At 48.8% G+C, this 23,416-nt stretch overlaps 1 protein-coding gene across 1 annotated transcript in view; it reads left to right on the top strand.

Moving 5' to 3' along the window:
- The first annotated feature begins 4,092 nt into the window (after positions 1–4,092).
- Positions 4,093–23,416, top strand: part of CCDC69 (coiled-coil domain containing 69) — a 43,217-nt gene continuing 23,893 nt past the window's right edge. The window contains exons 1-2 of the mRNA XM_058550268.1: positions 4,093–4,149; positions 14,844–15,134. Coding sequence (XP_058406251.1) covers positions 4,093–4,149; positions 14,844–15,134 — 348 coding nt within the window. The remainder of the gene's footprint in view (positions 4,150–14,843; positions 15,135–23,416) is intronic.

Genomic DNA, 23,416 nt, shown 5'->3' with positions numbered 1-23,416 from the left:
AAGTCAATGATCTTGGGCAGTAAAGGCTAATGCTCCCAGCAACCCTGGGGAACCTCTCAATGAGCAGACACATTCCTTGGAGATTAGAGTATCTGACATCTCCATCTGAAGGGCTTTGGAGGAGATTCTGGAAGGCCACAGACACAGTGACTGAAAACCAAGACCATAACCAAGATGGAAGGTGTAACAGGACAGTGGTTTGTTCAGTGTGCTTGCTCCAAGTCAGGCAGACCCAGGCTTGCATCCTCTGAGAGCCTAGGCAGCGGCCTTAACCTCTCTGGCCTTAGTTTCCTCATTAGCAAAACAAAGACTAAAATAACAATAATAATAATAATAAAAAACAACTACCTCTCAGTTCTAAGCAGTTCATTCATTCAACCAATATTTAGAGATTCAACAGTTGAACAAGATAAAGGCCCTGCCCACCCACCCCTGTAATCCCACTCCCACAAAGACTAAGCTCTATTCAAGAAGAGCAATCAACAAGTAAAGAAATAAACAAGGTATTATCCAATAGTAATAATACCATAAGACAAGAAATCAGGTTAAAGTAGTAAAAAGCACAATGGGTTGCCTTCTTGAGTCTAAGAATGCTCTGAGGGGGCTGACTTTGACCATCTTTGGGAGAAATGAGAAACATTTCGAGTAAGAGCCAATCTGAAATTTAAACACAATTGAGACAATCAGGCTATGGTTCCCAGCCAGGGCTGCACACTGCAGTCCTTTGAGGAAGCTTTTAAAAATCCTGATCCCCAGGCCACACTCCAGACCAATTACATCTAAATCCCTGGAGGTGGGACCCAAGCACTGGTATTTTTTTTAAATCCCAGATAATTCAAATGTGCAGCAAAGGTTGGCATCCAGTGATATAAAGCACCTGGCATACAATAGGTACACACACACACATAAAAAGGGTAATTATTAAAACATGGCCCCTCTCCTTGAACAACTCACATTCTAGGAGCGATGGGTTGAAAAATTGGAAATTGTTGTCACTGTAATGTTAATCGTAATGGGCTTCCTGAAGGAGTAACTGGGTCTGGGCCCTGAAATAACTTGGTCCAGAATACCTACAGCCATGTTTGTGTGTGGTGGGAGTGAATGTTGCTGGGCACCCCATGTACGTAAAAAGGCTGATATGGTGAATGCTCTGAGTGTGTTAGGGAGGAAAACTTTTCTTCCCTTCTAGGTTCCTTGGCTGGTCTAATAATTAAATTGACATAAGGCAGATTAACAGGAGGAAAAAAAAAAAAACAAATTTAATTTCATATGTATGGGAACTCCAAAGATATGAGGTTCCCAACAGTAAGGCAAGTAAGGCTTATATGCCACCTGAGCTAAGGGGAACCGGGCAGGGATCTGGAACTTCAAAGGGGAAGAAGACAACTCCCAGGAAGATGAGAACAAATATTTGTTTACCAAATATTTGCTGTGCCATGCAGATAAGTCTTCCTGATGTGAAAAGTTATCTCTGGTAATAGGTCTTTTCCTGGTACAGGCTCCCTATCTAACTTCTTTCAGGCAGTTAAGAGGGGGTCAAAAGCTCTCCTTGATTCTGTTTGGCCTTGATTGTCTTCAGCTCAAAATAATCCACATGCCAAAGTGGCAATGCTGGGGTGGCCTGCCCTGAACCTCATCAAATGTAATGAGAAGGGCTTACCACCTCCAGTGCGTATGAAGCAGGCCCATGGGTCAGATGTAGAGGTCATAGACAGGCAACACAAACCTCAAACATGATTTTTATGTCTGCATGGTATTTCTCAGAAGTTTTACTTGGTCATCAATGTGTAAGGAAAACAGGTGATTTCTCATAATGTAATGGATATTCAGCTTTTCCTGGAAAATCAGAGAATCTGGAAATACCAGCCTATATTCCCACAGGACAACAGTCCATTGAAGCTGAGCCGTCACTGATGTTTTCGGTGGGATCTGGGCCCTGCAGTCTCCACAGCCTCTACAGGCCGTGCCTCTCTCCCTTTTGTTACCACCTGGTCTCTGTGAGGTTTCTTCCCAAATTTAGTCTTGATGAATAAATGAAAAGCAATAGGGTATATTTGAGTATATGAGGAAGCCATTTGGTTTAAAACTAACTCGGCCTGGCCTTGTTTTCCCAGAAGGGCCTGACGTGGCCTGTTGAGCATGCTTTAAACATTTACAATGTCCCAAAGCCAAGAATGATGCCCTTAAAGACAGAGATGTTGCCTCTCCCATATCAGCATGTCTTAAGGATAAACATTTTTCCCAAAAACTAAGGATTACTTACTGATCTGCTTTAACTCACCTTGTGACCACTGACCTGCTGACCACAGACCCGCTGTGCTCACCTTGTGACCACTGACCCGCTGTGCTAGCAAAGCATCTCGTGACAGTAGTAAAAGAGATATTCCTATCATATGTGATATATGCTTTTTGTTCTAAGACGGTGTATAACCACTCTGTACACCCTACTTCTTGAGACAGCTTCCTCTCTTGGTGGAAAAGTTCTCCCAAGCTATAGTCCTCAAACTGGCTCATAATAAACTCACCCCAATTTTGATTTATAGATTGATTATGGATTATTTGCATCGACAGTCTGGACACCCAGTTTTAAACCTTGGCTATTCTTGTTATTAATGTGTAATTTTCAAAAAGAAGGTAAAATCATAACTCTCATACAGATTTAAAATGAACACACATTAGAGATTTTATTTAACTTCTTCAATGAGGGAACCTGTGAGATGTTACAATCGTACAAAGGCTAGTCCAAAGAACAAACACATTTACAGATCAGGAAAATTGAGATAAATGTGCAAAATGGAGGCAAAGCTGGCCTCATCCATAACGGGGGAGAGAAGTCAACTTAACCTCCACAGGACAAAAATTTACATGTCCATAGGCAAAGATTATTTCCCATTGATATGAGTTATCTATAACTTCAAAGTCAATGAAAGGCACAGAGCCTCCCCCCCCATAAAATCAGAAGCAGATATGTGGAAGCGTATTCTCTAGAGGATGAGGTTTTCCGCAAATGGTATTTCTGACTTTAGCCAATACCTTTAGCCTCATTGGGCCTCAGTTTCCCCATTTGTAAGAAAATAAGGTCAAACTAGATGATCTCCAAGGTCCCTTTCAATTTTGAGAGTCTGTGTGTATATGTGTAAAACTGGAAGGAACACTAGAACCTATTTCAATGCCCTCTGATTAGCCCATTTTAGAGAGAAAGAAACGGAAGCCCAGAGAGGGACAGAAATTGCTTTGCCCAGGGCCACTCAGCAGAGGTGGGATGAGGGCCCAGGTTTCTAGTCTCCCAGCTCAGGGCCACACCCCTGGGCAGAACCGCAGAGCTAATAGCACTACCCCCTTCTCCCCCTACCTATCTGAAACCTGAGAGCACCTGGAGGCCTGACAATGCCGGGGAGCAGGGGTTGGACTGGTTGGGCAGGCCAGGCAGGGCTGGGGAAGGCGCCTGGGGAGCAGCCTCCCCAATCAGCCTGTCTGAGGGCCCGGGGTGGGAGGACCCTGGACAAGTTTGCATTGCTCTGATTCCCCAACATTTTCATCTCATTAGAGCCTTTGCCTAGAGCCATGACCCTCAGTGCTGGCCCACATGGGAATCAGTGGGGAGATTTAAACCAATCACCTAGAAGCCCACGCCCAGGCTGCACCCCAAGGTGGGACCCAGGCATCACCATTTTTAAAAGTCCCGCAGAGGAGTCCCAGATGCAGCCTACGTTGATCTAAACCAGCTTTCATCTAATGGTAATGTGTGTGCAAAACACTTGGGATCTCGTTAAAATGAAGATTATGATTCAGCGGGCCTAAGGTGGAGCCTAAGAATTTACGTTTCTAACAAGATCCCCATGAGGCCATTGCTGCTGGTCTGAGGACCACAGTCAGGGTAGCAAAGGTTTGGACTAGACTGATTTTCTCCATCATGGAGTGGCAGTGGGGGGATCCAGATGGGGTCATTATTTCCTCCCAAAGAAGGCATCTGGTAAACTTTCCCCTCCTCCTCCGTTTGCTGAAACAGAGCAGGAAGCACAAAGCCTCAGGTGTCCCCAGGTTCTTGCTCTACACCTCATCACCCTACTGCACTGGTGGGATGGATTCATGATGTCTGAGGGCCAGTCCAACGCAGCATCCTTTGATTCTGTGAAGCGTCTAGCTCCAGTGAGCTGTCCCGGAGGAGCGGGGTGAAGCCAACCAGGTGGACCAGAACAGCTCTGCTCTGCCTTTCCCACCCTCCTCCCTCCGGCTTCCCTCCTCACCCCTCTGATGGCCTCCACAGAGGCTCTCAAAGATTGAGTTTAACAGATCCTGGCTGTTTCTGCCAATAATTTTCCAACCAAGGACAATTCTACTAACTTCTCAGGAGGCCCAGGCAATGCCTAAAAGCACCTTAATTGTCTGACGACTCCCAATGAACGTGGGGTTGAGGGTGAAGGTATGAGAATCTTGTCCCTTCTTAGGCTTGGGACCTGGACTCTGGGACAGACGCTAGCAATGCACTGACACCAGATTTCAGCCAGGCAGCACCATCGTCAGAATCCCTTCACCAGGCCCTTTACAGTTTCCAAAGCACTCTATTAGCTGTCTCATTTATGCATTCAACAAACATTTGCTGGGAGAACAACGCCAGTGTCCTGGGCCCTGTGATGCCCAAGTGAATCTGCCTGCTCTCAGAGTACCCACTGCAATCCCTCCAGGCGCCTCGCGCAGTATTGCCTGCAGGGCTGGGCGGAAACGTGAGTGAGGGTGTCGGCCGCCACCTGTAGTATATTCATCCTGCCGGCAGGGGGCGGCCGCTACCCAATCCGGGCTCGCTGTTGCCAGACGCAGTGGCCTGGTGTGAACAGATCTGATTCTTCAAGAGAAGCTGGAAATCCAGACTTTTATGTGAATTCTTTAAATCGTTAGGATGGGCAGCTAATTCAGAGCGTTATAAAAGACTCTGAGTGAGCTAAAAATAAGTCCGCAGGACAGATGTACCCTGTAGAACCCCAGTGGGCAAACTCTGAAGTTTGACCCCAGAGTGGGGGATCCTGACTTTACTCAAAAATGCCAAAGCTTTACATCATTATTCTAACACCCGCATTTTACCTGTGGGGAGACTGAGGTTCAGAGAAAAGAGGGACTTGCCCAAGTTCGTTAGGGCAGAGCCAGGAGTAGGACCCAGACATCCTGACGTCTGGTCCAGGTCTTCCTGTGGTAGGAAGCATTCCCACCAGAACCCTGGGGTCCCCACGAGACATGATTCTATAGGTCCGGGGAGGGCGCGCTCAAGAGAGCTGGTCCTGCCAAGGGGAGCCCTGACGGGGCTGGGGAGGTCGCCAAAGCCCAAGGGCAGGAGGGGGAGCCGGAGTTTATTTTTAGCTGCCTAGAATGCGCCTCTAAGCCTTATTTAGACATCAGGCGACTGGGTGAGTGGAGGCAGTAGGGGCGGGGGAGGAGACAGCCCCCACCCCTCCCAGGGCTCCTCTTACAAGGGCTCCTCCCGGCCCGCCCCCTTATCACCCTTTCTGGGGGCTCTGGGGCTGCTCTAAATAGCAGCCCTTGCTGGCGTGGGCGCTGTCCTGCTCCAGGCTGGCTTGCTTTCTCCCCCACCTCCGCCCTTCTCTCCCCATTCCCCACAGTCCGCAGAGAAACAGAACTCTCGGGCCCTTGAATGTTTTCCCTTCACCTTCTGGGGTCACAGATCTCGTTGAGAAGCTGAAGTCGTTTATCATCGTGGTTTAGAGCTCAGGTTGGGAAGTCTGATAGACCTGGGTTCAAATCCAGCATATGACCCTAAGTGACTCCTCACACTCCCCAAACCTGAGTTTCCTCTTTAGTACAGTAGAAATAGTAACCCATCCAAATGACCTCATGGTTCCTGAAGATTAAATGTGATAAAATATGTGAAAACATATCATAATAAATCCTCAATAAATGATAGTGGTGGTGATTAAAGCTATAGACCCTCTACCCAGAAAAACATCAAATCACTCGTACACACACAATGGTGAAAGTAACTTCAGGAGACTCAGGGAACCTCTGAAGCCCTCTGATCCCAATCCAACTTCGACCCAATCCAACTAATTCATCCGCACGTTCATTGTTCAACAAATCTTTACTAGAGCTGACCCCGTTCCAGGCACTGGGTGAAGTGTGGTTGGGGCATGTGAGGCCAGAGATGGGAAGGTATGTGAATTATCCGGGGTCAAAATGCAAATCAATATCAAACCAAGGATCAACATGAAAGTCTCTATCTTTTTTTAAAAAAAAAAATAGCTTTTTTGAGGTATAATTGATATACAAAAAACTGCACGTATTTAACGTATACGATTCGATGAGTTTGGACATATGCATACACCCATGAAACCAACACCACAGTCAAGGTAATGGACAGAGCCAGCACTTCCAGAAGTGTCCTTTCATTCTTTTGGTTTTGTTTTTTGTTTTGTTTTTGTGGTAAGAACACTTAACATGAGATCCACTCTCTTAACAAATTTTTAAGTGCACAATAAAGTATTGTTAACTATAGGCACTACACTGTACAGCAGATCTCTAGAACCACCCTTCTAGTCTCCACTTCTATGAGTTTGACTATTTCACCTCACATAAGTGAAATCATGCAGTATTTGTCCTTCTGTGACTGGCTTATTTCACATAGCATAACGTCCTCGAGATTCATCCATGTCGTCACAAGTGGCAGAATTTCCTTCTTTCTAAAAGCTGAATAATATTCCGTTGTGTGTATACACCACAGTTTCTTTATCCATTTATCTGTCAGTGGACCTTTGGGTTGTTTCCATATCTTGGCTGGTGTGACTAATGCTGCAATGAAGATGGGAGTGTAGACTTTTTTTCAAGATCCTGACTTCAACTCTTTTGGATATATACCCACAAGTGGGATTGCTGGATCATATGGTAGTTTTATTTTTAATTTTTTGAGGAACCTCCAAATTGTTTTCCATAGCGACTGTACCACTCTACATTCCCACCAACAGCGCACCAGAATGAAAGTCTCTTGAATCCCAATCTCGACTCCTTTAAGGAATAACTTCTGTCTCTGAAAAGGGACCACAACGAAGACTCCTCCTAGTCGCAGTCGAAATGGATGTGGGCATCCATTCCCTCAGGACCCCTCCTCCAGCAGATCCTTGCTTATTTTCTCCAACAGGCCTGACCAGTGTTAGCCTCTGCTTGCATACCCCCCGCAATGGGGCACTCACTGCCTGTCAAGCCGGCTCCCTGAACATGTGACCATTTGGAAGGTCCTGCTTCCTCTCAAGGAGCTGGACCCTACATTCCTGAGCACCTCTACCCACTCCTCCTAGTTTTCCAAGACAGCTTGGATGACTGCTCATCTTCTTCAAGCGCTCCACATCCACAAGTGCCTTGAGGAAGGAAGAGGGGGGAATGAGACGAACTGGAGACTTGCTCTCCTTCCAGCCTCGCCCAGCTTCCAAGCCCTGCCAGAACTCAGCCTCCCCCAGCAATCCAGGGTCCCGAGGCTCCCTGCCTCACAGCTGCTTCTTTAAGAAGCGCCACGGGGGCCCGTCCTTGCTCCTGTCCTTGGATTCTGTCCAGGGCCCTGATTTAAAAGGTATTGCAACGTTTTTAAAAAACAAACATGTGTTGTAACCCAAGGCCCTGGTAACCACAACACTGCTGGCTGCTAGCTGCCACCTCCCAGCCTGAGCAGAGAGGAAACGGCTCTCCGCCTGCCCCGTGGCACCCCACACTCGGCGCGCACCGTAGTTACCAGATTATATCAGGCTGGGAGCTCAGCGAGGCAGCGCCGGGCTGCCCCTGGGGGCTGCAGTCCTTCTGGACCGAAGTGCCTTTTGGACCTGCACCAGTTCTCTCATGAACCATTCCAGTAGAGAGTCGACAGCCCTTCTGTCCACCCGCCACCTGAGCCCAGTGGGACCTTGTATATACCAGTCTGATCGGGCCATCGCCATCGCCTACAGGATAAAGCAAAAATGTCTTGGCCGGGCTTTCAAGGCCTCCCCCTGTCTATCTGAGTCTTCCTCACTCCTTGCATTCGTCCAGCACTCCTCGTCACGGAGGAGCCACACGGAGCCACGGAGCCCCCTGAAAACCCACACAGCACTGGGCATGAGTGTGCTTCCCTACTTTCTTTTTTTTATTATTTTAATTTTATACATGTATACATTGCAAAATGATCACCACAATAAGCACATCCATCCCCCACTGTCTTGACGAGAAGAGCCCCACTTACTCTACACAGCCCAGCTCCAACGTCACACCCTGGGTGAGGCCTGCCCTGCCCTGCCCTCTCCCAGAGAGAACTCATTACTCCTTCTGCTTCCACGGTATTTTTCCATATCGCTTGTTATATTATTTGTCTACCTGGACCAGAGGCAATGTAACTCCTGCAAATATTTTGTTTAGCTTGCATGATGGTTTGTGTGTGTGTGCGTGTGTTTGTGTGAAAGAGAGAGAGAAAAAGACAGAGAGAAAGAGAGATTCTACATTTAAAAAACAAACAGATTTCTAGTTTCTCTTGAAAAATCGGAAGGTCAGGCCAGCTGGGCCTTCATTTCCATCTAACGCCATCCACTGCAGCACATCCGCCCGTGTTCCTTTCAGAGGGGCACGTGGTCCCCAGTGTGCACCCCACGCCCTCTTATGCTGGCCCTCTCCTCACTTAGGTGCCTACCCAGCCCTGTAGACATTTAGGTTTTAAGCCTTAGACCTAGATCACACCTCTCATACACTCAGGGTCACTCCCATTTACGAATATTCTACTTCCTTATCCCCATAAACTATTTAGATGTCCCAGAAATTCAATATGTTGGCAAAGAGTAAATGAATGAATTGAATCAGGTCAGTAAAAAATATAAATGTCACAAATTCCTTTGCCAAATCATGTTCCAATTTTTCACTTGGGAAACACACAGTCCCCGAGCTCACCGTCCTCTGACTATCTTTCCAGTTAGTTTCATGTAGGTAAGACCCTCCTATTGGAGTGGAGCAAGGAAGGTGGCATTAGAGCCAGGAAGCACTGGGTTTTCCAGAAGGGAGGAGTTAGGGCAGGTAGCTATTATAAAAGAGTTGCTTAAATTGTGATTACATAGCAGACGACACAGGTAGAAAAATATTCACTTTCCAAATCAAAGAATGAGGTGGGCTGCTAGAAACTGGGATCCCCACTGAATAAGGATCTACAGTAAATATGTTTGGAACTGAATGGAATTGAGAACACAATGTTGTCAGGTGGGAACATGCAGAAGGTACAAACAGTCCTCTGATAAGAAATATGAGGCAGGGCATGTAGGAGGGGACAGGTAGATTACTGATTTAGGTGCAGCAGGTAAGTGAATATCCATCTCTGATCTGGGCTGGAAAGCCCCCAGCTAGTGTTGGAGTCCTGCTCATTTGAGTACATTTAAATCAATAAGCTGCTCATTAGAAGACTCTATCCAGAAGGACTCACCCTTAGTCCCTAGATGTAGGGTGACTCACGGCCTGGCTTAGGGCCCACAGAACAGTCTCCTGTGTTTCACATGGAGGGCGCAGGTAGGGGTGGCCTAGACCGACAGCCCAGCCAAGGATGTCTCAAATATGCAAAATGGGGCTCACCTGTAGACTCACTGAGCCCTGGACCCCACTCTATCCTTCATCTCTGTGCCCTTTAAAGAAAAATGGCCATCGGACATGAGCTCAAACATAAGCACACATCAGAACTACCTGGAGGACTTGTAAAACACAGATTCCTGGGCCCGCACCCAGCGTTTCTGATGCAGCTGGTCTGGGGTGAGGTTCAAGACTTTGCATTTCTAACAGTTTCCCAAGAAATGCTGATGCTGCTAATTCCTGGGCCGCATTTTGAGAACCACTGATGTAAAGAAACGGCTACTCCTGTTCCTTACTAGTAGCCTCTGGACCCTAGAGCCCACTTCACAAGGTGATGTGCATTTTCCCTGAAGAAAATCTCTAGGGGATGGCCTGTGCCCCTCCTACTCTGCATTACCATAGAAGCTCCTTGAGGACCTCCCTCTGAACTTCACTGAACAGAGAAAGTGCCCACCAATGATTATGAACATGAATCGACTCTTGGTAAAGAAAGTGGTAAGGCAAATCTTGCCGCCTCTCCCAAGGCAGCCCCAAAGCCCAAACCACAGGTCTCCTGGGAAAATAGGCAGGGATGGCTTCTTGCTAATTAGCATCACTCAACTCAATTCTCCTTTCCAAGGACCTCCTCATTAATTCTATTCAACACAATTCAATATAATTAATGTAGCAATTTGATTCCCTGGTGAGAGGACCCACCACAACCACCGAAGCAATAAGCCTCAAACTTGAGTGAGAAAATTCTTCAGACTCAGTCCTCCCCGTCCTCATGCAATAGACGGGAAAATGATACAGGGCTCCCCGCAATTCTGAAGCAAATGAGCCTGCCCATTCCTTGACAAACACTCCAATAGAAGCCTAAGGACTCAACGGTTTTAGATTCCCTCCCATTTCCTTCCCTTATATATATTCCAAGGGGAAGCTGTCAAAACCAACATTTCTTTCAAGAGCCTGGCAAATCCAGGGTACCTTTCTCAGCAGAGCCTTGTTTCCCACCTCCAGAAGTGAAGCTGGCTACACACAGTGTCTCCAAAAGTAAATTATTCTAATTAAATTCCATATAACAAACCTTACTTAGTGACCTATGAATTGGTTAGAAATTGCATTCTGCTGCTAGTGACAGAATCTCAGTGACGGTGGCTTAAACAAATTTGTTGTTTATTCTATTACATGAAAAAATTGGGAAGTAGTTGATCGAGGCCCGTACGGGGGCTCCGTAAATTCATCAGAGATCAAGACTCCTTCCATCTTTTTGCTCCGGCTAATAAAACGGCTGCTGGAATTCAGCCATCGTGTGTGTATTCCAGGCAGGAAATGGGGGGGAAAGGAAAGGGGGAGCTATGCTCTCAGCTGAGTCATTCCCCTATTAAAAGTTTTCCTGGAAGTCTCAGCCAGTAATTTCCCCTTACATATCACCTGCCACCCCTGGATGCAAGGGAAGCTGGGTAAGTAGCCTGTTAGCCCAGCACACTGCTGTCCGAGAGAATATCAGGATTCTGTAGCTAAGGAACAGGGAAGAATGGAGGCTGAGTAAGGTGGCTGGAAGTCTCTGCCACAACCTACTAAGTATGGGGTGAGGTGAGGAGGGAGGAGACGGGGTGTGTAACCCTTAGTCCATTAGGGAGAACACACAGCCCACAAACAAGTGTAACTCAGAGGAAAACTGCATGTGTGCTAAGAGAGCGGTGGAACAAGTGTTGCAAGGCTTTCGGAAGGAGAGGGCATTTGAGCTGCTTCTTGATGTACAGGTAGAATTATAACCCACAGAGATGGATTGTAAAGAAAGTCCCTCTGGGCAGACAACATATGTTTGGGGAACAATTGGTTTAGCAACCACTGAATTGAGAGACTCTTAAGCTGGGATCCACACACAGCCCCACTGCGTGGGCGGCAGGGAGGCCCTGAAATTCTGCGCAAAACTTTTCATGTATGGGTATATTGTACTTCTCTCCTGAAAGATGTTCATGGTAATCCCCATCTTGTGCTTTCCAATCTTTCCCGAAGAGCCCACCCCATCCTCCACTTCTATCCCTTTACACACAACCTAGCCACCAACACTAATTCCTCATTCCCCGACTCCCGGACCTCCACAGTCTGCCCTGACTTGACTCATGCTGTTCCTCCCTCTTGTAATTACTCCTCTCTGCTTCTCCTCTTCCTCCTAGATATGGAAAGATAGGTAGTGATTTCCCCATCACTGGAAGTATTCAAATGTAGACTGCACAAACACCTAGAAGGGAAATTAGAAAAGAGATGTGTCTCAGTTGCAAGCAGCAAAAGCCAAGCATCAGATTCCATCCCAACCTGAGATTCCAGAATTCCTTTTGGCATGAATGTCCTTTGGCTTTAGTATTCCTCCAGGAGGTCCTCCTTCCCCACCTCATCCACCATGGTCTCTTATCTCCTATTTTTTTGAGGAAGATTGGCCCTGAGCTAACATCTGTTGCTGATATTCCTCCTTTTTTCCTTTTTTCTCCCCAAAGCCCCAGTATGTAGTTGTATGTCATAGTTGTACATCCTTCTAGTTGCTCTATGTGGGACGCAGCCTCAGCATGGCTTGATGAGTGGTGAGTACGTCCACGCCCAGGATCCAAAACGGCAAACCCCAGGCCACGGAAGCAGAGCACGTGAACTTAACCGCTACGCCACCGGGCAGCCCCTCATGTCTTCTTTTAATGCTAATACTTTCCACATGGAGTACACAACTTGACATTAGCTTTATAACCTGTTTTGTATTGTTTCCTTTCTTTTCCTATGTATAGGTCTAATGCCAAAAAAATAGATTATAACTAATTCAAGGACAAGAACTGAGTCTTATTTTCTTGTGCCTTCACTCTGCTTTGCCCATAGGGTGGCCGACCATGCCTATGTGCCAAGGACTGAGGAGTTTCCTGGGACATGGGACTTTCAGCGCTAAACGTGGGGAGATCCTGAGCAAACCAGGATGAGTTAGTCACCCCACTTGCCCAAGAAATGGGCACATCGTAGTCCTGCTTGTTGATTGCTGCCTATAACAGACATTTCTGCTGTTCACCAGTATTTCTGGTTCTCCTCCCCTTCTGGGCACACATTGCATTTCCCCATCCCCTTGAAGTTGGGCACGACCGTGTGACCTGCTTTGGCCAATAAAATGGGAGTGGACTTAATGTGTGTCACTTCTGAGTGGAAGCATTTCAGACTCTAAGCACCATTCTCTGTACACTCTCTTCTCCAGCTGTGCAAACCCTGGACACCTGTAGCCATGGTGTTGAGACGGCTGCATCACAGGATGGTGTAGAATGTCTCTGTGAGCAGAGCCCTCTGCCTCCCCATGCTGGAGGTGTACTGTGAGCAAAACTTAGCTTCACTCATGGTAAGTCACTGAGACTGTTTTTCAATACTGCAGCAAAATCTAACCTCATCTGACTGGCACATCAGCCACCAAAAATCTCACTAGCAACTTATTCAAACTCAAGTTACTAAAGGCAGGAACTTCAAAGCACGTACTCAAAAAGCTAGTTGTGTGAAAGTGGGAAATCTGAGCCTGGTCTCCTAGGAAGCTCAAAGAAGCTGGAGGCAAGAGCTCCTGAAAACAGAGGCTCCAGAACAGAATTTGTCTTCCTGGTTCCCACCCACCAGCCCAAGTTATTGATTTCAATTGTTTACATTAAAATTTGAAATCAGTCTTGGAAGGTTCAACTCGTCAGTACTCAGATGGGAAACTCTCCAAAATGGGAAACAGCTGGTTCAGGATCATGCAGGGCATTACTTGGTCGTGATTTCCCCACACATTTTTGGCCATGTTTGCCCTTTATGTTGCTTTTCTACCTAGTTAATGCACAGTCACTGTCCATTTCTTTGGGATTTCACATACTTACCAGTTACTTGATGGTAAAAAACTAGTCTCATGAATGTAATAATAGTGATAGTAATAAGTGTACACTTCTTTTTTTAAATATAAGAAAACGAAGAATAGTTTTAAATATCCAAAATATCACTCATTCAATAGTAATTGCTATTAATACTTTTCTTAATAAGAATGGATTTGTTACATTTTATAAAATTTAAAAACTTCGTCCTCACCAGTATTTTTACTGGTCACATGAGATTCTATTTTTGTAGATATATCATAACTTATTTAACCAAGCTGCTTTTCTTGGATATTTAAGTTATTTGGGGTTTTTGCTTGTTTGTTGTGTTCTTTTAATCATGAACGGTTTGGATAACAGTTAATTGAAGCGGACACTGTCTCCTCACGACCTGTTTAGCATGCCCTACAGCAGTGGTTCTCAAACTTGAGCACAGGCCAGAATCACCTGGAGAACTTGTGAAACTAGACTCCTGATCCCCATCCCCAGAGTTCAGGGTCTGTAGGTCTGGTGGGGCCTGAGAATTTGTATTTCTAACAAAGTTCTCTAGTGGTGCTGATGCTGATGATTTGGGGACCACACTTTGTGAGCCACTGTCCTATATTATTCTTCCTTCCAAGAACCTCATGTCACCAGTGTCCTTAGTTTCCTTTCTTAGAACCTGCTGCAGTTGGTCTTATACTCTGTGGAGGAGGAAGTGCTTTTGTGGTCTCGTTTCCTTTCCCCATTTATGACTGTAAGTCCCTGTCATCAACACCTTTCTAAGTGTCTCTGGGACTTGTATAATTTCCTAATATAAGCACAGATACGCACACACAGATTTTCGAAGTTAGGTGTCTTTTCTGCACTGCCAATCTCACAAACCTCTGCTAGTAACAAAGTGAGGGGAAATAAAAGTTCGTTTTCCCAGACACTGATATTTTGTGTCCCTTATTCCCACTCATCTGCCTGTCTGCCTCACAAGGTTGTTGTGACGGGTAACATCCATCCAAGCGGACAGAGGAGAATATCACAGACGCTTGTGAGCTGGAAAGAGCTGTTGACCCAGAAGCGAGAAGACACTGCGATTCAACTTAGTACTACCATGTATTGGTAGGGAAGTGGATCGAAGCTTAGGTCCTGGAGTTAGAACTGGATTTCATCCGGGCTCTGGTACTTAGAAGCTATGTGAGCTTAGGCAAATCACTTCACATCTCTGAGCCTCGTTTTCCTCACCTGCAAAATGGAGGAAATAATGCCTTTGTTGCAAGGAAATGGAGAGAAATAGAAATAATACGTGCAAAGTAGCCGGGACAGAAACAGCTCTCCATGAATCGTAGCTGTTCTGTTTACTAAATTATTGTTTTAATTTTTTTCCTTGGCCTTTTCCCTGCTGAGGGCCCAGAAAAGCATCTTTTCTGCCCCGGCCGGAGGTTCCTATCGTTTACAAAGATTCTGGTCACCCGCCTCGGGCGGCGGCGCCGGGGGCCCCGCGGGCTTCGCGGAGGCCCTGCTCTTCGGGTATTTACGGCCGCGGCCGCCCGCTCGGGCTCAAGTCTGCGCTTTCAGGTTCAGTTTCAGGGTCTCGCCGGCAGCCCCGGCCGGCGCGCGCGGAGCGGGCAGCGGGGCCCGGACGGCAGGGTCCTCTGGAGGCCCCGGAGTTGGGAGGCGGCGTCCGGGAGCCCCCGGAGGAGGATGGGCTGCGGACACAGCAGGCTGAGCTGCTGCAAACCCCCCAAAAAGGTAAAGGGCGCCGGCGGAGAAGTTTGCCTTCGGAGGGGATGGGGGTGCGGAGCCGCTCCGCCGCAGGGGGCCCTCGGCGCCCCGGGCTCCCTCTGGTCGGCCCTGGGTGGCGGGCGGAGAGCAGCGAGAGGCTGGCGGGGAGAGCTCGGCCGGGGGGCGCCCTCTCCCGCGGCCCCGGGCTGAGCGGCGCGGGGCAGCCGAGTATACACACACGGCCCCGGGGCCCGGGAAGGGCAGCTAATTCCGGCTGCCCGGGGCGGGGAAATGTCTAGTGCCTACGGCAGGTGCCCGTTGCCTCGGTCGGGGGCTGCTGGCTGTGTGGCCGTGGACAAGTGACTTGACCTCTCTGGGCCTTCCGCTTTCCCACTGTTCAGAGGCAGATAATCTCTAGGGCCGCTACTCGCAGAGTGGTCCAGGGATTTAGAGCATCAGCATCACCCGGGACCTGTTAGAAAAGCAGACTCTCAGGCTCTGCCCAGACCTGCTAAAATAGAACCTGCCTTTTAGCAAGATGCCCAGGTGCTTACAGTACGCGTTCAAGTTTGAGAGGCGCTGGTCTAGAGCCTCTTCAGGCCCCGAGCCGGTGCATATGGGCTGTCCAGGGGGTAGCTGGGAGGTGCCAAACAGGGAGGAGGTCTACCGCCTTCTGCTGCCCTTCCCGCCCTTCCTGTCCCTCCCCCAAGGGGCCTCGGAGCTGGGTTAGGGCCCAGGGGACCACTCCCTGCTCGGGTTTCTCGCAGTGGGACCAGCTGCCCCTTGGGGTCTGACAAGGCCAGAAGGTCAGAGTCTGGAGCCAGAGGACAGCTTTCTCAGGGGACACCCTGAGGCGCAAGTCCTCACCGTTTTTTCTACTACTGCCTGCCCTCCAGCCAGGTGTGGATAGGTGGCCCCTTAAACTTGATGATCAGTCCCCAGGAGACCCTGAGAGGCCCCAGACTGTGACAGTATTTAGTAATTTTTCGTTGAACTTGAGTCTCTCTTGTCTCTCTCTGCTTCTGCTTTGCTTGTGCCCCGGCACAAGCTTTTCTGCCTGTTGGGGATTCAGTACCGTCCCCAACCTGGGTGATTCTATTCCCTGCCCTCTGCCTAGTCCAGGGGGACAAGTTTTGGTCCCAAGTACAATGCCTCCTCCGCTTTCCTTGCTCCTCCTTTATTCTCACTTCAAAAAACCTCAAGCTCTGACCCAGAAACCTCATGTCTTCTCTGGCTCCAACAAGGGAACTGAGGCTTGCCTCCATCAACAGATTCAGAGGGCTGGCTGACAGGGATGGTGGACAGACAAACCCGAGCCTGGGCTGAGACTTGTAACCGGGCTGTTGATAGGTGGACATCCATCCTGAGTTTAAGTGCTGGCTCTGCCACAAACACACTGTGTGACCCTTACCGCTCTCTGGGCCTCAGTTTCCCCCTCTATATGGAGAAGGAGGGGGATGAGCAGGAGGATTTCTAAGGATCTGAGAGTCTGTGTTGTCTGCACCTGTGTCAACCTCACAGTCTGCAAAGTGGGCTGAGGGTGAATTCCATCAACGCAGTGGGGAGAGGAGACTGGAGGAGGAGCCCTGTCCCAGGCCTGACCCTTCCACAGGCTGGAAGAGGACAGCACAGTGAGCGTGGGTTCCCTTGCCTCCTGGCCCTTCTGAGAGCCTTACCAGCTGTCCCTGTCTGTCCTTGGCACAGCCTGAACTGGACCCCCTGTCCCAAGCTGTGAAGGGCAAGTAAAGTCAGCACAGACTATCTGAGTGGGAAAGGGCCTTGGGTACCACCTGGGCTGATGCACCCAATGTACAGATGGGAGGTTAAGGCCTGGAGAAGGAAAGGGTCTTGACTGAGGTCACAGAGCAACTTAGAGCAGAACCCAGGTATCCAGTCCCCTAATCCAATGTTCTTTGTCTTCACCCCTACCCTGTGCTTCCAGAGGCTTCTTATTGATTCCAAAGCTCTTTGGCATTAAAGCTTTACCCTGTTGCCTCAGAGCAGCCTGGCATGTCTTCCCTGCCCAGCAGTGCCAGGCCCCTGCCCCTGCGTGGCAGGATTTATAACCTGGTTTTGTTTAAAGTTCATGCCTGTTTCTATCCCTCTAGGCTGGGCTCCTGCCCAATTTCTCATCCAGGTGCCAACCCCTGGAAGGCCTCAGCTCCATCCCCAATAGGCTGTCAGCCGGCTCGGGGAGAGGAGGGCTCTAAGGATGGGATGTACAAAAATGAGCTCAGACTAGAGAGTGTCAGGTCACGACAACAATGACTCACCCTGAGTGGCGGTTTACAGAGTAGTTTCACATCCTGCTAGCCTCACAGAAGCCCTGGAAGCTTGGCTGAGCTGCCGAACCGTCCCCACTTTGCAGGTGAGGAGACTGAGGTTCAGGGAGGAGTGATGTGTCCAAAATCATAGAGACAGTGGGTGGCAGGTGCAGCTGAGCCTGGTTTTCTGCACTCCCCATCCCATGCCCATCACCTCTGGCAGAGCACAGAGCAGGTACTATGTAAATATATGAGTGAGTGAATGAGGGCCAAATAAGAGCCAGGCTAGGGGTTAGCCCAGGGTGCAACAGGTGTGTCTCATCCAGCCTTGAGAGATCCAGGAAGGCTTCATGGATAGGGGGCATGCCTTGACTGAATGTTGAAGGTTTGGTGGGAGTTACCAGTCGGGGCAGAGAACAGCCTGAGCAGAGGCCAAGCCAGAGAAAGCGCAGTGTGGGGGGCTCGTTGTGGAGAGTGGAGGCAGAGGCAGCCAGGAGTGAGGCCGGAGCTTTCAGTGGGGTCCACTCTGCTAGGGACTTGGGCTTGACCACTAGCACTTCTCAAGGTCCCTCCAGGTTCAAGGACCTGAGGGTTTGCTGAGTTATGTGGTCTGCAGTGCCTGGTGGCCTCTGCTGACCAGCTGTTCTAGACCCCACTGAGAGGCCCCACCTAGGGCTAAGTCTATTTGGGACTTATTGGGACAAGTTGAAATCCTGGTGAATGAATGAATGTGAATGAATGAGTGAGGATTCCTAGCAGGCTGGGTGTGGCTACTAAGGAACCCTCTGCGTTGTGTGGTTCTTCCTAAACCCTTTTTGGCAGAGACCATGGCTGATGTGGCCCTGTCCCCCGGAAGGACTTGGGAGAAGGCCAGACAGAGGGGGTAGGGGCCCAGGAAACCAGCCTACCATGGACTGGCCTGTGGGAGTCACATGGGAGAAGGCGGGGGCCTTCAACCCTCAGGAGGTTGCCAGCCCCCCTGGGCAGTGGTGTGGAAGGGCACCTAGTGCCTCATGGTCATTGTGTGCCTGGTATGATGTCTGATGTCCCCAGTCCCCAGGGCTTCAGCTCTGGTCACAGCCCTGAGCAGGGCGTCCGAGAACCTGGCTCAGCACTGCTCCCAAAGCCAGGCCTCAGGCCGCTGGTTCTCAGCATGTCAGTCTTTCAGTAGCCCTTCAGGAGCGCTTCCAGGTAGCAGGCCGGGTGAGAGAGAGGGAGAGATGCAGAAGTGAATGACATGGAAGATCCTGGCATGGGCATAGATAGTTCTGAAATAAAACCATTTCTAAGGGCATGGGCTTGAGCATTGGGCTCACGTGTTCACTTATTAACTCGGCACACCAGGCTCTGGGGTGGGTGCTGCTTCAGTCCTGGCTCCATTGCAGATCTATTAAGTGACCGTGGAAGGGACCTGGCTTCTTTGTGCCTCAGTTTCCTCATCTGTAAGTTAGGCGTTAACTTAGCTCCTGGGTCACCGGGTTGTTCTAAAGATTAGATGAAGGTGTGCGTGTAATGGAGTCCCTGGTACGCTGACTGGCAGGTAGTACGCCCTTGATAAGAGGGAATGTGGGAAATGTCATAAGGGAGACATAGTTACACTTTTAGGACATCACTGCCTGGATTGTACCCAAGGAAAGCAAACAGGGATGCCGGAGACAGGGGGACATTAATGTCCTTGGAAGGCTGCTGAAGTTGGGGGATGAAGCCTGGAGTCTGACCACGGCCTTCAAACCTCTGAAGTGTTGTCACGGGGTGTGGGAAGCAGCCTTGTTCTCTGTTGTTCCAGAAGGCAGAATTGTGGCCAGTGAAGGGAAGCTAAAAGGGAGCCAGGTTCTACTTCTCAAGACAAAGAAGGGTAGTGAGGGCCGGCCCCGTGGCTTAGCGGTTAAGTGCACACGCTCTGCCGCTGGCGGCCTGGGTTCGGATCCCGGGCGCGCACCGACGCACTGCTTCTCTGGCTATGCTGAGGCCGCGTCCCACGTACAGCAACTAGAAGGTTGTGCATCTATGATATACAACTATCTACTGGGGCTTTGGGGGAAAAATAAATAAATAAAAATTAAAAAAAAAAAAGAAGGGTAGTGAGTTCCCCATCTCTGGAGGAGTTCAAGCAAAGGTCAGATGACATTTTGGCAAAACTAGAAGAGAAGTTGCAAGCCTAGAACTAGGAAATATTTAGGATTCCACTTGAGAAATCTGATTATTCTGACCATTATAATGTTTGAGGCAAAATTTCAAAATTTGGAAAAATATAAAGAAATTTAAACATTGCTTTTAATCCCACCATTAAGAGCCTCTGTGTACATTTCAGTGTCATTCTTCCTACTATTTTTACTACATATGTAATATACATGAGTGTGACTATTTTTACACAATTGGGAACATATTTTAAATGGTTATATTCTATTTACTTAATATTTTGCTGGGGCCATTCTCCCATGCTAAGTAGTCCATGGAAACGTAATTTTTTTAATGGCCACCTAATGTTGGGTGGGTGTCCCGTGGCTTATCTAACCAATCTGGACACTTGGTTGTTTACATTCCCCACCCCTGCGCTCATCATTTGTGAGCGTCCTTGTGTCTTCATCCTAACCCAAGAGATTGTGGCTTTGAGTTCAGAGGGAAGCAGAGGGGATGAGGGAAGGCCTCCTGAGAGGGATGGCCTCGTGGCTGGGTTTTGAGGTGGTGGGGGTTAGACGGTTGTGTTGGGGTGAGTGGGCATATGAGAGGCAGGGCCCCTGACACCTGGCCCAGGTAGGAGCAGGGCAAATCTGACCTTTTCACTGGATTTGCCAAGGATGGGGCAGGTGGGGAGCATGAGAGGAAGCTGCCTTCCCAGGCAGTGAGCCCTCTGCCCCAAGCATCGTGGGAACATGGCGTGGATGTGGCCTCTGAACTAGTGGCTCAGCTAGTTTGCTCAACCCGGAAAATAATGCTTCCCCAAAATCATCCCAGCTAAGGCTGTTACAGGCTTCCATACATATGCACCCTGAAAACCTTGTGAGGTTGAACGCCAGACTTCTATGTTACAAAAGGACATTTGTACCCTTGTGACCTAAAACCCATTTGAAAAGTTCCTAATAATCCTTGCCTTGGAAATACAACCTTTGGTAACACACTTTCTGCATATTTTTAATTCCATCCTTTTCCTCTGTAGTGGAATTCCCAAGCGGCTGGCATAGGTCCCCTAAGACCCTGATATGCCCCCAGCCACCTAAGGACGTCCATCTTTGCCTCACTTGGGTCTTGAGTTTGGAGCCCATGCTTCACGTGAGCACTTGTGGGGGTTTTTTTGTTGTAAAAAGGGCAGAAAAGATAAAACTTCAAGTTAGTTGCCCAGAAGCAGGCTGCTATCTAAGTGAAGATGGTGACACTCCTGGTAGGGGGTCTGCTACCTGACATCTCAGTGTTTTTAGATCAGCTCCTAAACAAAAGTCTGAAATCTGCCTGGAAAAGGAGCTCTAAAGGGTCTCAGTATAACACTCATGAACATTTATATTCAAAAAATAAACTTGGGAAAAGTAGGGACCCCCCCATAAAAGGAAGAGTGACAGATGGCCCAACTTCTGGTCTGACATCTTGGGGTACACTTGGGTTTCCATCCTTAAGGCCTGCACTTTGTCCTCTCAATGTCCTCTACCCCAGAACACTGAGCCATCCCAAATCACCCGGGAGAGGGCCAGACAGGGGGCAGGACCTGCAGATGGGGGAGGGGTGTTCCTGTGACCTCACTGTGGGCAGAGAGAAGGAGTGAGAGAAAACCCATCCATCTTTAGCAAAGATAGATCTAAGTCTGTCCATTAGCTGAAGACAAGCCATCCTGCTTCTCTCACCAGGTGAATTTTAATCCCTAAAAATCATTTATCTTGTGTCACTTTATTTTCAAACCTGAATCTTCCAGAACATCTAGGCCAAATGCCTTACAATACATAAAACAGCCAGCTCACATCCATGCTTTCCCCCCAAGTAAGTGATGCACAAACTGACCTACTTCCAGTCTTCCTTCTCCCCCAGCGGCAGAGGTCTTGCACTGCGTGTACAGTGAAGCTGGTAGACTTCCTTGCCGCTTCGCCACTGCCCCATGCAACCCACCTCCTGCCCCCTCCTTAAGGAAATAGCCTGACATCAGAGAAATTGTTACCTCTACTGGGTTGAATAGTGCCCCCAAAAACTCATGCACACCCAGAACCTATAAATGTGTCTTCATCTGAAATAGGGTCTTTGCAGATGTAATCCAGTTGAGATGAGGTCATACTGGATTAGGGTGGGCCCTAATCCAATGACTGGGGTGCTTATAAGAATAGAGGAATTTGGACACGATACACGGGGAGAAGACTTTGTGATGACAGAGGCAGAGACTGGCAGCAAGGAACACCAAGGATTACTGGCAACCACCAGAAGCTAAGAGAGAGGGATGGAACAGCTTCTCCCTCAGAACCTCCAGAAGGAACCAAACTAGCTGATACCTTGATTTTGGACTTCTAGCCTCCAGAACTGTGACAGAATAAATTTTTGTTGTTTTAGAGCACCAACTTCGTGGTATTTTGTTACAGCAGCCCTAGGAAACTTATATATCTTAAGGTTAATTACTCCCCACCTTACCACCAGTCAAAATGGGCAGCAAGAACGCATGCCTCCCCTTTGGACCAGGGCTGGGTGGAAGAATAGGGAGTATTGCAAACGAGGTGCTTAGACAGGGTCCAGATACGTACAGACCCCCGCTGCAGCATCTGCAGGGGAAAGAGCACTCGCCAGGGTTCAGGGACTGGTCCTACTTCTGCCTCTTCACTCACTTGCTGTGTGATCTCAAATAAGTGGTTCTTTTCCTGGGCCTTGGTTTCCCCATCTCTAAAATGACTGCCTTCGCTGCTTTTAGGTTCAAGAGAGGTATTTCTTCTTGTTGTTAATTTCTTTGGACACAAGTAAAACTTGAATACACCATTGCTTAAACAGATTCTAAGAATTCAGGTAAAATTAAAGCTCCCCCTCCTTGACCACAGCAGTTTTAGTCCTTTCTCTAGAGATGACAACTGCCATCGCTTGGTGCTTTTCTAGGTACTTTTTTCTGTGTGTTTAAGTACCGATAGAAATAGTTTGCTTTGCATATTGATATTCCACCAAATGCCTTTCCATCTTTGTACGTAAAAGTCTACTTTGTTCTTTTAAACCTATGAGTGTTATATAGTGACGCACCTCAGTGTGTCGAGTCAGTCCCCCGTTGTGGGCATGAGGCTAGTGTCTAGTGTTTCCCTGTTAGAAATGATCCCGCCCTGAGCATCCCATAGGTGCCCGTTGGCCACTAATGGGCGCTTCTGTCTGCTGGCAGTGCAACTGCAGGGGGTGGCGCGTGCTGCACGTGACTTTGGAGGTGGCTGCTGAGGTCCCTGTCATCCTCTGTTTCCAGGCAATCCTGCCCTCCCTTCTGCTGCCTCCCTTACAGGCTGCTCCAGAACAGAGGGTGGTGTGAAGGGCTCAGGACCCCACCCAGGCTCTCCTGACCAAGGGCCACTCCTCTCTGGTCCTCCAGAGAAGCCCTCTTCGCGTAGGCGCTGATGTCTGAGTGTGTCAAACTGCCTGCCCTGCTCTGCCCGGAGCAAACGAGCATGACAGGATTGGCGGAGGATGAGCGATCAGGATGACCTCACGCTGCCCCGTCTTCCACATCCACAGCATGTCAAAACCAGAAGGGCTCTGACATATCCCATTGCCCAACTCCATGCTGTAGAGAGGAGGAGACAGAAGCCCAGAGAGGGGAGGGTGCTCCCCCAAGGTCACACGGCAAGCAAGTGGCAAGCCAGGGCCTCGACGCTGGACTCCCATTGGGGAGTTTGCCATTGGGTTGGGGAGACGAGTAGATATCTGGCAGTGTGTCTGTGCCCTCAGCCTGTCTCCTCCCCTACCCCGGACACTGACACCATTTTCTGTCCCGCTCCTTCAGGGTCCTTCTGCCTGCTGGGCTGACCCAAATCCCAGAAATGGTGCCTGGTGCTTTTGCCAGCTCTGGGCCCTCTAAGGTGATCAGAACTGGCAGACCCCCTGGGATGC

The sequence above is a fragment of the Diceros bicornis genome, chromosome 1 (genome assembly GCF_020826845.1).
Source record: "Diceros bicornis minor isolate mBicDic1 chromosome 1, mDicBic1.mat.cur, whole genome shotgun sequence".
In the NCBI taxonomy this organism is placed as follows: domain Eukaryota; kingdom Metazoa; phylum Chordata; class Mammalia; order Perissodactyla; family Rhinocerotidae; genus Diceros; species Diceros bicornis.
The sequence above is the reverse complement of the archived record's forward strand: the minus strand, read 5'-3'. Positions and strand labels throughout refer to the sequence as shown.